The sequence below is a fragment of the Enhydra lutris genome, unplaced genomic scaffold (assembly GCF_002288905.1).
Source record: "Enhydra lutris kenyoni isolate GAN:26980312 unplaced genomic scaffold, ASM228890v2 scaffoldscaffold6, whole genome shotgun sequence".
In the NCBI taxonomy this organism is placed as follows: Eukaryota; Metazoa; Chordata; class Mammalia; order Carnivora; family Mustelidae; genus Enhydra; species Enhydra lutris.
Genome location: NW_019154090.1, coordinates 15089042 through 15101907, shown reverse-complemented (window position 1 = coordinate 15101907; position 12866 = coordinate 15089042). Strand labels below are relative to the sequence as shown.

At 43.6% G+C, this 12866-nt stretch overlaps 1 protein-coding gene across 1 annotated transcript; it reads left to right on the top strand.

Moving 5' to 3' along the window:
- The first annotated feature begins 10986 nt into the window (after positions 1-10986).
- On the top strand, positions 10987-12329 carry LOC111141331 (peptidase inhibitor 3). The gene is made up of 2 exons (XM_022493793.1): positions 10987-11063; positions 12095-12329. The coding sequence occupies exons 1-2, from the start codon at positions 10987-10989 to the stop codon at positions 12327-12329; spliced, it is 312 nt and encodes a 103-aa protein (XP_022349501.1).
- Positions 12330-12866: the final 537 nt, after the last annotated feature.

The window sequence follows — 12866 nt, the reverse complement described above, 5'->3', positions numbered from 1 at the left end:
ACCATAGGACCTTCCCACGACTTGGGGAGGTCAAGATCATCCTCGCCACCCTCCCACTTGAAAGATGGGGGAACAGAGGTCAGAGATGGGAGGGAACTGGCTAAAGGACCCACAGTTGATTCCTAACTAAGGTGGGACTTCTGTCATTGCCTGCCCATGATCCCCATCAGTTACTGGGCCTTGGAAGCCAGGCCTTACTTCATCTGACCCTAAGAAAGGAAGAGGTTATTCCATTCCAGGACAACCCTCACAGCCGGGAAATTTGTCACTGGGTTTAACTAGAACCCCTTGTGCTATCTTCAAAGCTCTCAGGAAAACAGGGACCTTATATTCTATGATCTGATGTTTCTTTTGGAATAAAAGGAGAATATGGGGCTACCCCCCCATTACAAACTACACATGTATATTGAATAAATGCTTTTTCAATTAAGACGATTTTGTAGACATTTACCTGTGTCCTCCAATATCATCATTTTTAATGATTACATGGTATTTTGTAGGACTGATATGCTAACACATAGTTGCCTATGGTGAAACATAGGTTTCCATTTTTTTTTCCCCACTCAAATAAAGCTGTGGCAACAATATTTGTATGTACATTTTGGGTCATATCTCTATTTTCTTAGGGTAAATCTGTCAAAATAGAAATGCTAGGTCAGTCAAAAGGTACAAACTTCCAGTTATAAAATAAAGAAGTCCTGGGGTTGTAACAGACAGCATGGTGACTACAGTTAGTAACACTGTATTGCATATTTGAAAGTAGCTCAGAGAATAGATCTTCAAAGTTCTCATCACAAGAAAAAAGTTTATAGGTGATGATAAATGTTAACCAGACTTGTTCTGGTGGGAAAATATAAATATCAAATTACTCTGTGTAACTGGAAACCAATATAATGTTATATGTCATTATATTTCAATAAGAAACCTCAAAAACAAAAACCAATGTTTAAAAACCAAAACAGGGGCACATGCCTGTCTCAGTCAGTAGAGCATGTGACTCTAGATCTTGGGGTTGTGGGTTCAAGCCCCACGTTAGGTGGAGAGATTACATAAAAATAAAATCTTTAGGGGTGCCTGGCTGGCTCAGTGTGTTAAAGCCTCTGCCTTCGACTCAGGTCATGATCCCAGGGTCCTGGGATCGAGCCCCGAATTGGGCTCTCTGCTCAGCAGGGAGCCTGCTTCTCCCCTCTCTCTGCCTACTTGTGATCTCTGTCTGTCAAATAAATAAATAAAATCTTTTAAAAAATCTTTAAAAAATAATGAAACAAATAATACATTATATGTTAATTTTATAAAATTTAAAATAAAAAAATAAAGAATAATAAACCCAAATAAAAACCCAAACCAATAAACAAAAAGAAATGCTAGGTCAAAAGGAGTGATTGCTTTTCAGGTTTTGAATATCCAGTCAAACCGCATTTCAGGAAGGAAGTAAATGAGTGTATGACAGCCTCCAGCTATCTCTTGCTTTTGTCTGCCGGGTATCTGTTCCTTTTGTGGAGTCATTGCTCCCAAGTCCTGTGATTCTGGTTGGCTGCCAATCACCAAGTACTTCTCCAGTCACTGGTGAGGGCACTTGACTAAGGTTTGAGTAATTGGACTCTTCTCTTACCCAACCCGCTCCTCCATTCAAATCCTGAACAGAGGAGGCAATGCTGTAAAGAGAACAGTCTAAAATTCTGTTGTTGATTACAACCAAAGATCCCTAACAGATATACTCACTAAAGAAAGACAGGATGCTAAAAGAAAAGTATATAAAATCTTTGCCAATGGGAATGTATGTCGTTTTATTTCTTTATTATTTTTAATGATTTTATTTATTTATTTATTTGTCAGAGGGAGAGAGAGCGAGCACAAACATGGGGAGCGGCAGGTGGAGGGAGAAGCAGGCTCTCCGCTGAGCAAGGAGCCTGATGTAGGACTCTATCCCAGGACCCTAGGATCATGACCTGAGCCGAAGGCTGTTGCTTAACTGATAGAGTCACCCAGGTGTCCCCAAAAACCATGTTAATTCTTTAATCCATCTGACATTTATGTTGGCACTGTGTGTGTGACATAGGGGAATACCTTTTTTCTAAGTTATAATACCTTTTTTCTCAGTTTTTTCTAAGCAGCTGCCTTGGTATCATTTAGTGAATAATTCAAACTTTGGCCATTGGTTGGAAATCAGAACTTTATAAAAAAAGGAGGTCTTATATGTAACAAGGGACATTTCCAGGTTTTCTGCTCTTTTCCCTCAACTAGTTATTCCTGGGCCAGTACAGCTTTTGTAACTTTAGCTTCTTCAAGATATCTTCAAGACAGGTGGTGTTCATTACCCCTTGCTAATCTACCTCTTCAGTTGTCCCTGATACAAGGATTCCATTCTTCCAGATGAACCTAATAATCTTTTTTTTAAGTTACAAGAACAAATGTGTTGCTTTTTGTTAGACATTTTACCATAAAAATTTTCAAAACTACACAAAAGAACAGTAAGTACTTTTATGAAGCCTTGTCTTCCCATCACCCAGATTCAACAATGAACATTTTCCCCCAGCTTCGGTGAGATGTAATGGACCCATAGCTCTGTGTAAGCTTGAGGTGCCCAATGTGGGTGATGTGATACATCACAATATGCGGTACATGTTGCAAAAGGCTTCCCAGGAAAAGATTAGTTAACACATCCTCTACTCCACCCAATTACAATTCTGTGGTGGTTGTTATGGTGTGAACATTACATTTTATTTCTTTTTTTGTATTTATATGAGATGATGGTGTTAACTAAACTTACTGTGGTCAACATTTCATGTTCTATTTAAGTTAAATCATTGTGCCATAAGCTTAAACTTATATTGTGCTACTTGTCAGTTGTATCTCACTAGAACTGGGAGGAGGGAAAAGTGAGCAGAATTCAGCAAGGAAAATGAAAAGCTCTACTCTCTTAGCAACTTCCAAGTATAGAATACAGAATGGAGAGCTGTTGTCACCGTGCTGTACATTAGCTCCCTGGAATGTAGTCATCTGATAAGTGGAAGTCCCCACAATTAACATTCTCCGACACTTCCTTCCTGAATACCCCACCCCCCTTTCCTGGCTGGTGTATTTTAAGGTAAATCCAATGCGAGGGGCGCCTGGGTGGCTCGTTGGTTGAGCCTCTGACTGGTGATTTCAGTTCAGGTCGTGATCTCATAGGTTGTGGGGTCAAGCCCCTCATAGGGCTCTTCGCTCATTTGGGAATATGCTGGAGATTTTTCCTCTGTGTATGTGCACATATTAGCATTCTCTCTCTCGCTCGCTCATTAAAAAACAAACAAACAAACAAAAAACCTTTAAAGTAAATCCAGCTCATCTCATGTTTTACCCTTAAATACTCCAGTATATGTCTCAAAGAAATAAAGACATTTTCTCACATAACCCTGATACTGTTGTCATACCTAACAAAATTAACAGTAATTTTTTAACATCTAACGTTCTGTTTGTATCCTGTTTTTCTTATCATCTCAGAAATGACTTTATATGGTTGTTTGTTTAAGTCAGAACGCAAGCAAAGTGCTCATATCGCGTTGGCTGTAATGTCTTCTGTTTCTTTTAATGTAGAACATTCTCTCCAAATCCTGTTCCTCCTCTTCCTTCCCTTTCTTCTCTTCCTTCTTCATGCTATTTATTTGGTGAACAAAACAGATGAAGAGTTCTGTAGTGTGTCCCACACAACTTTCCTGTGATACCTTTCAACATACTTCTCTATCCTTTGTATTTCCCGGAGATGGACATTAGCTGTAGAGGCTTCGTGGGGTTCAAATGTCAAGTTTGACTGTCAAGAATATTTCTCAGGTGGATGCTGTATGCTTTCTGTCTCTTCACTTCAGGAGGAACACGGGCCTCGCTGACCCCTTTTAGTGTGGTGAAGATAGAGCAGTGCATTGTAGGAGATGTCTCCTAAGATTCCATTGAGAAGCTGTGCTCCCCAATTTAAGAATGGCAGACAGATTGTGGGGTGAGAGTTAGGCACCCTATAAATGTCTGGTCCCGGTCAAAAATTCACCTCATGATTTCAGAAACCATGGATAATTATCACCCGAATCAATGATTTCATTAGGGGTTGCAGAAACCCACCAGGTTTTGGTTCATAATATAAATTATGGTGGCCAAGATGGACATCTTTACCTCATGGAGGCTTCATGGTTTGGGAAGAGCGTATGTTTAAAAAATTCTTTTTGTTATGGAAAATTTCAAAGACTGTATCTAGATCTTTTTTTTAAAAATGTCATGTAGTAAAGTTTTGTAGATTTTTTCCCCCAGAAAATTTCTGTACATTTCTAGATGAGTTTATTTGTAGGTGTTTTATAGATTTTGATAATGTTGGATAGGAATTTTTTTTTTTTGCTATTTTCTAACTAGTTCTTGGTATTGTTTAATGATATGAGTTAATCCAACTTATTTTACCCAGAGAAGTCCTATAATCCTTTAACCTCTTGAAGTTTAAGCTGTGTGTTTGCAGGATGGGGAAATAGGAAGCGCCCCCTAGGGGCTGCTAACGGGAAAATGAGATAGTGCACGTGCAGTGTTTGGTACTGAGCCCGAGACAGAAAATGTTTAAAAATATGAGTCATGGTCACGACTTACGCTTTTTTTTTTGGCCAGGCCTGGAGGTCAGGCACTGGTCCTGGCTTAGACTTTAAGCTGCCCTGGTGTCAAGGTTCTTCCCCAGCCCAGCCCACCTTTTTTTCCTCTGTCCCTGGAGAACAGGGGGAGGAGTGGGACCAAGGCTTGTGTCTTCCTGGAGGGGCAGGGAGAGGCATGGGGTTCTTTGCTTGCCCAACCCCATCCTTCCACCTCTGCTTCCCATCGCCACCCACAGCAGGAAGCCAACCCCCCAAAAGTTAAATTTTTAAAAGTTAGCTTCAGAGAAATGCGAACACTTACATTCACTTCCGTGTAAAATCTAAAAAACGAACAACCGCACCAAACTCAGAGAAAAAGAGATCAGGCTTATGGATCCCAGAGGTGGGGGTGGGGAGAAGGAGAATTGGAGGAAGGGGGTCCAAAGGGGCAAACTTCCAGTTACAAATAAATAAGCACCAGGGATGGAATGGACAGCACGAGGACCACAGTTAACACTGTGTGACATACAGGGACGTTGTAAAGAGAGTAGATCCTAAGAGTCCCCATCACAAGGAGAATTGTTTTTCTCTTTGTTCTGTTGGAGAAGATGGATATTAACTAAACCAACAGTGGTGATCATTTCACAATAGATGTGAATCAGACCACTATGCTGTGTACCTTAAACTTACATAGTGATGTATATCAGCTATTTTTCAGTAAAACTGGGGGGGGGGGAGTCGACTTTACTCAGGTATAATTTCTTCCCATTAATTTTTTCTCAAAAGTAGTTAATTTTATTCTCAGTGGAGGAGTTAATGTATTCCGACCCCATTAAGACCCGCGTTGCATCTAAACCCCTCAAGTTCGATGAAGAAAAAAACAAAAACTGAGGCTCAGAGAGGGAAAGCTATTTGCCTGAGGTCACCCAGCAAGTTGGGGGTGAAGCTGAGACTAGAACTAATTTCCGGGCCAGTGTTTTCTCCGCAGCCCTCCAAGCGGCTCCTCCTGGGGCTTTGGTCTTCCTTGGAGCTTCCATGGAACAGAGCATGGGACTGGTGCATAGACGGCAGACATCCAAGTCTGTCTAGGAAGGCTCTTCCCTGCTTTAGGCTCCCGTCACCCCCCAAGTCTGTCCTGCCCCCAAGATACAGGTATCTGGGGGGACTGCTCACTCTATTGAATGACTCTAAGGTGTCAGGGACCAGGTGTCACCTCCTCATTTATTTCTCAAAAGAGACCACCAGAAGAGGTTTCTCTGTAATCCGGGGGATGGAGGCCCGTGGAGATTGAATCTCAGCCTCTAACAGGGGAGGGCAGGGGCCTCCCAGTGGCAGGTGCAGCATGACTTTCCTGCTATTTCTGGGGCTTCCCTGGGCACTGGGAGTCCCTAAAGAAAGGAGGGAAGGGGACCACAGAGTGGGACTCAGCATGTGTCTGGTGAGGTGGCAGGACCGGCAGAGAGGAGGTCAGGGTGAGAGTGGGTGTAGCTGGTGGGGACCTGCCTGCAGATGTGGAGGTTGGATTTCCAGATGTCCAAGGGCCAATGTGAAGACTTCAGTGTCCTCAACTCCCTGTGTTCGTTCCTGTGCCTTAGAGAGAACAGCCACCTCTGCCAGTCCTCACAGAGCGCTCTCATGTGGCAGATGAAACGCAGTGGTCGGCCAGGTCCATGGTTACCTCTCAGACCTCTGGAATTGGTTATGCTGCACCATTTTATTCTCACCTGGAGTACAACAGCTCCAACTTCTCCACCTTCTCGCCAACACTTGTCTTTTCCCATTAAGATAAAGAATTGTATAGTCACACTAAGGCTTGTGAAGTGGTATCTTGTGATTTGGGTTTGCCTTTTCGCATTGGCTAATGATGTTGAGTATCTTTTCATGGGCTCACCGGCTTTTTATGTATCTTCTTTTTTTTTTTTTTAATTTTTTTATTTGACAGAGAGAGAGAGAGATCACAAGTAGGCAGAGAGGCAGGCGGGGGAGTGGGAAGCAGGCTCCCCGCTGAGCAGAGAGCCCGACGAGGGGCTCTATCCCAGGACCCTGGGATCATGACCTGAGCCGAAGGCAGAGGCTTAACCCACTGAGCCACACAGGCACCCCTGATTCCTGTAGTCTTTTTACTTCCAGGACAAATTAGTTGTGGGAAAAAAAAAATCATCAGTGTGTACTTTTTTTCCTTGAGTGATTTTAAGTTTTGCTCTGCTGTTTTCTGGCTCTCATTCCATCTGATTTTTTCTTCCAATTTTGTTTTTGTTTTTGTTTTTTGAGGGAAGTTGACTTCTTGGAAGCTTCTGTGTCTATCTTTACAGCCCGAAATTTTATTCACATGTGTCTTGTGTTTACCGTGGTGTCAACTTCCAATATGTAGATTGGAGCCTGCTTTTAGTTCAGAAATATTTTCCTTGATTAGGGTTTTAAACAATTCTTTAATTTTGCTCCTTTGGTTTTCTTCTTTTGTGTGTTTTGGTTTTCTTCTTTGTGCAACTTGATTTATGTGTCTCTTACATCTCTATTGACTTTTTATACTGAAGACTTTCTCTGAAATCATTTTCAAGCTATTTTTCATTTTCAGTTTGTGGTTCTTTGCTTTTCATATTTTCTTTCCTTTTGTCCTTACTTGGTCTTTATTTCTGGAATGTTTTTGTCCTTGTCTTCCATTTCTCCCCTGAGCTCTATCAGGTTTCACTTCACATCTTCCTGTTGTCTTGCTATTTCTTCTTTGAATTTCTATATTTCTGCTTTATGGTGGTTCCTATGGTTTCAATTGACTTCAGTGATTTTAGACATTTATTTTAGAATATCTTTTTTTTTTTTCAGGTTTGCGGTGACATTTTACTGAAGATTGAAAAAATCCTGCTTTAGATGTTTTTAAGTGTCGTTACTCATTTCTGCTTTTAAAAAAATAGTATTTTTGCATGGCTTATGTGATTTTCGCATTTCTTCCTTATTTTAAAATCAGTAGATTTTCACGGACCAGCTATTGAAGGGAGTATCTTACCTGAGCAGGAGGGGTGGGAAGTTAGACTGGGTTTCTTGCTTTCTTAGCTCAAGGGCTCCCTCCTCTGTTGCTACAATAATGGGTGGTTCCTCCAATACATGGACTTGTCTTGATTCTTAGGTACTCCTCTGAAACAAGAGGGCTCCTCCCATGAGCCATGGCCAGAGAGATATTGCTGCAGCATTTCAAGATGATAACTTCTCTCCTAAATACACCTCTTTCTTCTCCCTTGTGCATTTTCTTATTTATTTTCTCTCTACAGGTGGGCACTTTCCTTCTGGGAGGTGAGTATTTGCTGATGTTTGGAAGTGTACGTAGAGGATGGACCAGGGGCCGTGAACAGTGGCGTGAAAAGAGTAGACGGCCGTGTGCTCTGTGCAGTTTCTTCATCAACGTGGATTCACTTGCTCCCAACACGTCTTCCTGCAGCGGCTGGCAACCCAGTGACTACCTGTCCCAGACTCTTCCACATCCAGACCGCAGATGGGATTCGAGTTCCTACAATCACACGTGTTCATACTATAGCTGGATTCTTTTTCTGCTTGAACTACTTAGAGTGATTTCTTTCAACGACATCTGAGTTATTCCTGACACACACTATTACATTTTTACATTATGACACTTTTTTTTTAAGATTTTATTTATTTATTTGACAGACGGAGATCACAAGTAGGCAGAGAATCAGGCAGAGAAAGAGGAGGAAACAGGCTTCCTGCTGAGCAGAGCCTGATGCAGTTCTTGATCCCAGAACCCTGGGATCATGACCTGAGCCACCCAGGCGCCCCGTTTATGACACTTCTATTTTAAGCATTCCTTCTCAACACTGAGACTACTGGTTACATATATCTCATTGTTTATTTAGGTATAACTGTCAATTATACTGTTTTCTTCATTCACATGATTCCTTGAGTTCTGTTTTCTAGTTACTGATTATAATTTTCTTTGATATTTCAGATCATAATAGTGACTTTTTGTTGTGACAAGTGAAAAAATTAGAAACTAGTATGTGTAAAGGAAAACCTACTCATCTGTTTTTTTTTTTCCCATTCCCGTCACTGTGATGAAAGCAATGTTAAGAGCGTAGTGTGTACTCTTTCATACCTTTCTCCTTTCTCCTACATAAATAAAGGCATTTATAGCATTTTTATGTGTTTCTACTGAAGTATTATCAAGCACATATATTATCCCCTAACGTGTTTTCCTGTTGGTAAGATTTAATGAATATTTCTAGAATTCAGTACACAGAGATTTAGTGATATTCATTATTTTCCCAATTTATTTATAAATGTAACAGGATCACACCAGACATGATAAGCTTTTTGGAGAAACAATACTTTTTTGTTTCTTCTTATTTGCATTTTTATCCCTCTATCTTCTTAACCTCTATTCTCCCATCAACTCTTCCGTGACCCTGTATTAATAGGATGTGCAGCCTTCTGAATAAAATATAGCCAGATTTGTTTAATATAACCATATTAAAACCATGTCCTCACTATGTGCAAAGTAGCCAAAAATTAGGAGGTAATGTCCAATAAGATGAGAAAAGGAGGCTACCCCGAGTTGTTCTGAGCAGGTCTTAGAATGACGTATAATTTTTTATTTGCAAACCCTACCACAAACGACCTTTCTCCATAATTTATAAAGAGTTCTTAAAAATTAAGAAGAAAAAGGTTGATAAATATATTAAAAAGTGGGCAAAGGAAAAGAAGCCTTCAGAAAAAGAAATGTAGGGGCACTTGGGTGGTTCAGTGGGTTAAAGCCTCTCCCTTCGGCTCAGGTCATGATCCCAGGTCCTGGGATCGAGCCCCACATCAGGCTCTCTGCTCGGCAGGGAGCCTGCTTCTTCCTCTCTCTATGCCTGCTTCTCTGCCTACTTGTGATCTCTGTCAAATAAATAAATAAAATCTTTAAAAAAAAGAAAAATGTAAGTGGCTTCTAAAATATGCAAAAATGAAAATGAGAGAAATGCTTACTAAAAACATCAGCGAGGCATGACTTCCCACCTATCAGATTGGTAAAAAAACTCCAAATTAGATACACTGTCTGTACCAGAGCCTGGATGCACACAGGTGCTTTCATTCACTGCTTGTGTGGATACAAAATGGTATAACCCCCATCAAGGAACATAAGACAAGAGTACAAAAATTTCAAAAGCATTTGAAAGATGGTAACTATATGAGTTGATGAGTATGTTTATTAACTTGATGGTGGCCATCTTTTCATAATGTGCATTTATAGTAAAACATCATATTGTACACATTAAATATATATATATGTATATGTACATATATATATATTAATTTGTTTGTCAATCATACCATAATAAGCTGGAAAAAATTTTCAAATGCGTTTAATCTTTGTACCAGCAAACCTACTTCTGGGACTCTAGCTTACAAGTTAATGCAAAAAGCCACATGGGGCTACTTTGTAACAGTGAAAGGCTGAAAACCACCCAAGAGAGGAGCAGTTTGGGTTTCTGGAAAGTGAAGGTCATTCATAAATGACTTGCCCTGCAGCCTTGGAAATACACACACACACACAGACACACACACATACACACACACACACACCCCAAGGGAAATCACCAATCAACCCAAGTACTAGAATGTTACCAAGAACCAAAAACTTAAACCAACCCGAGTCCTTCTCACCCATCCAAAATGTTTCTTGCCTCCGTTCCAGAGTTAACGGCTATCCTAGATTTCATGCTGATGGCTTCCTCATTTTCCTCCACCCAAGTAAATGAGCTGTACCACATATATAAGCACTCCTAGACAATCTATTAGTGTTCCTTAGACTTGAACCTTATACACAAGCCTATAATTCAAAATATTTTCTCTTGAGGCTTGAACTTTTCCCCAGCATTATTTTAATTAGTGTTGTTATGTAAAATCTAGAATCCCACCTTCCCGATTACTTAGGTGGTACATCTCAGAGATGACCCTTGTAGTGATGTGTCATTAGAGTTTCAAGACAAATTTGTCTTTGAGAGTTTTCCTCAGGGCCAAGGGACAGGAAAGCGAAGCCCAACTTGATGCTGGGAGGGGTGAACTGTTCGGGCAGGCCTGGGAGGGTCTGCGGGAACAGGGAGTAATGGGAGAACGCCCGGCTTTGAAATCAGGAATGCTGGACCAACCAGCCAGTCCTGCTTCTCCGTGAGAAAGTGGGACAGCTCTTGGGGTTACCAGAGGTGATGTAACCCAGTGTCTGCCATTTTTCTCTGTGAACAATCCTCGGGGACAGCCCCAAGTTGCCTCCCAGGATAGGGGTGGATCCTTCCTGGTAGAATTAGGAACTGTAGGTCGTGTCCCATAGCAAACCACAGACCCACCCCCCTGGCACCAGGCCACGCTGGGCCGCATAAAACGAGTCAGCTTCAGCTCTTAGCCACACACCTGAGACAACATGAAACCCAACAGCTTCTTGGTCCTGGCAGTGTTCCTTTTCCTGGGGATCCTGGTGGCACAGGCAGCCGTCAGCAGAGGTGAGTAGGCAAGTGGCCTGGGTGAGGCTGGGTTGGGCCCTGCCAAGGAGCACTCTTGAAAGGCCACGGGCAGGACTGGATGTCACATTTAAAAAAAAAACAACTTTTTATTTATTTATTAGAGAGAGTGAGAGAGAGAGAGTGAGCGAGCAGGAAAGTGGGGAGGGGCCGAGGGAGAAGCAGACTCCCCACTGAGCAGGGAACCCAATGCGGGACTGGATCTTGGGACTCGATCTTGGGACCCTGGGATCACAACCTGAGCCCAAGGCAGTCAGTTAACCGACTGAGCCACCCCGATGCCCATAGCTCGCACACTGTGGTCTGTGGCTGCTCCCGCTGTATCCGGAGAGAGCAGAAAGTGGTCCAGTAGCACCAGCAATGCTTTCCACACCAGGACTGAGATAGCGGGATGATTGCTGGAAGGCGTGTTGCTACGTGGTCGTGGCCTTAAGTGTGGATACCTGCGCAGAATGTGCAGTGAAGTGAGAAGCCCCAGGAAGCTGGGCCTGGGTGTGGGGTCTGGCCCTGCCTGTCTGCCCCCTGAAGGGACCTGGGGAATCAGCCTCTAAAAGGAGGTTCCACACTGATGACACCTCAGAAGTCATGTGGTGTGAAGACCCCCCGTTTACAAGGAAGGACACTGATCGTCCAGACAGTCTTCAGAGCCTCCGTGAGGGAGCTCGGGTCTCCTGGTGGGTGTCTCAGGCTCTTCTCCCTCCCTCAAGAGCACCGTGTGTCCTTTTCCTCTGCAAGTCATCCCAGTCTGGCCTCTCCTCCTGAGAGGACTTATCATGGAGGGTTGAGGGGAGAGACGGACACCCAAGGGAACCATGATCCTAGAGATCCTCCCCCCAAAGCCCGGGGCACAGCCTTCCTGGAGCACTGACCCCAGCTAGCCCAGATGACCCCGCCTGTCCCCAGGCAGAGGTTTGGGAAACAGTGCAGCGAGCAGTGGCTGGCCGCGGGGGAAAGACCAGATAGTGAAGCAGGCACGTGGGGTCTACATGTGATGACATTTGTTCTTTCAACTGTTCCTCCTAAAGGGCAAGGTCGTGTTCCGGTCAAAGGACAAGATCCCGTTAGAGCTCAAGATCCAGTCAAAGCCAAAGTTCCCGTGTCCACTAAGCCTGGCTCCTGCCCCCGCATTCTGATCCAGTGCGCCATGTTGAACCCCCCGAACCGCTGTCTGAGAGACACCCAGTGCCCAGGGGCCAAGAAGTGCTGTAAGGGCGCTTGTGGGCTGGCCTGCTTGGATCCCCAGTGAGGTGAGAACCAGGGGAGGAAGAGGGGACCCTGAGGGCACAGAGAAGGCTGAGCAATGGGGAATGATCCCAGCTGAGTGAGAGAGAGGTTGTGGGGAGGTCACTGAGAGACTGAGGGTCTCAGAGCCCATGACTGAGTCCAGAGGGGGCTCTCACCTGGACGTGACCCTGCCCCCCGCTATCTCTGACTGCTTTGAGCTGCCGAGTCACCTCTCTGGTTCTCTTCTCTCCCAGCCAGGTGGAGCCTGTCCTTGTTGCACCTGTGACGTCCCCAGAGCTGCCGGTCCGGACCCCTGTCCCACAGGCCTATCCCTCCCTGAACATTCTGCCTCCCGCCCAGGATGCCCAAGTCCGGGCTTGGTTGCTTCCGTTGTTGACCTTGCAATAAAAGATGACTTTCTGCTCCATTTGCTTCTGGCGCCCATGACGTCTGTGCTTCTGGAAGCCCCAGAGAGATGGGTGGGGAGCTAGGACTCCCTCTCTCTGGTGAAGGAGAGCAGAAGGCGATTACAAGAGGTCCATTCCTAGGGCTTAATACT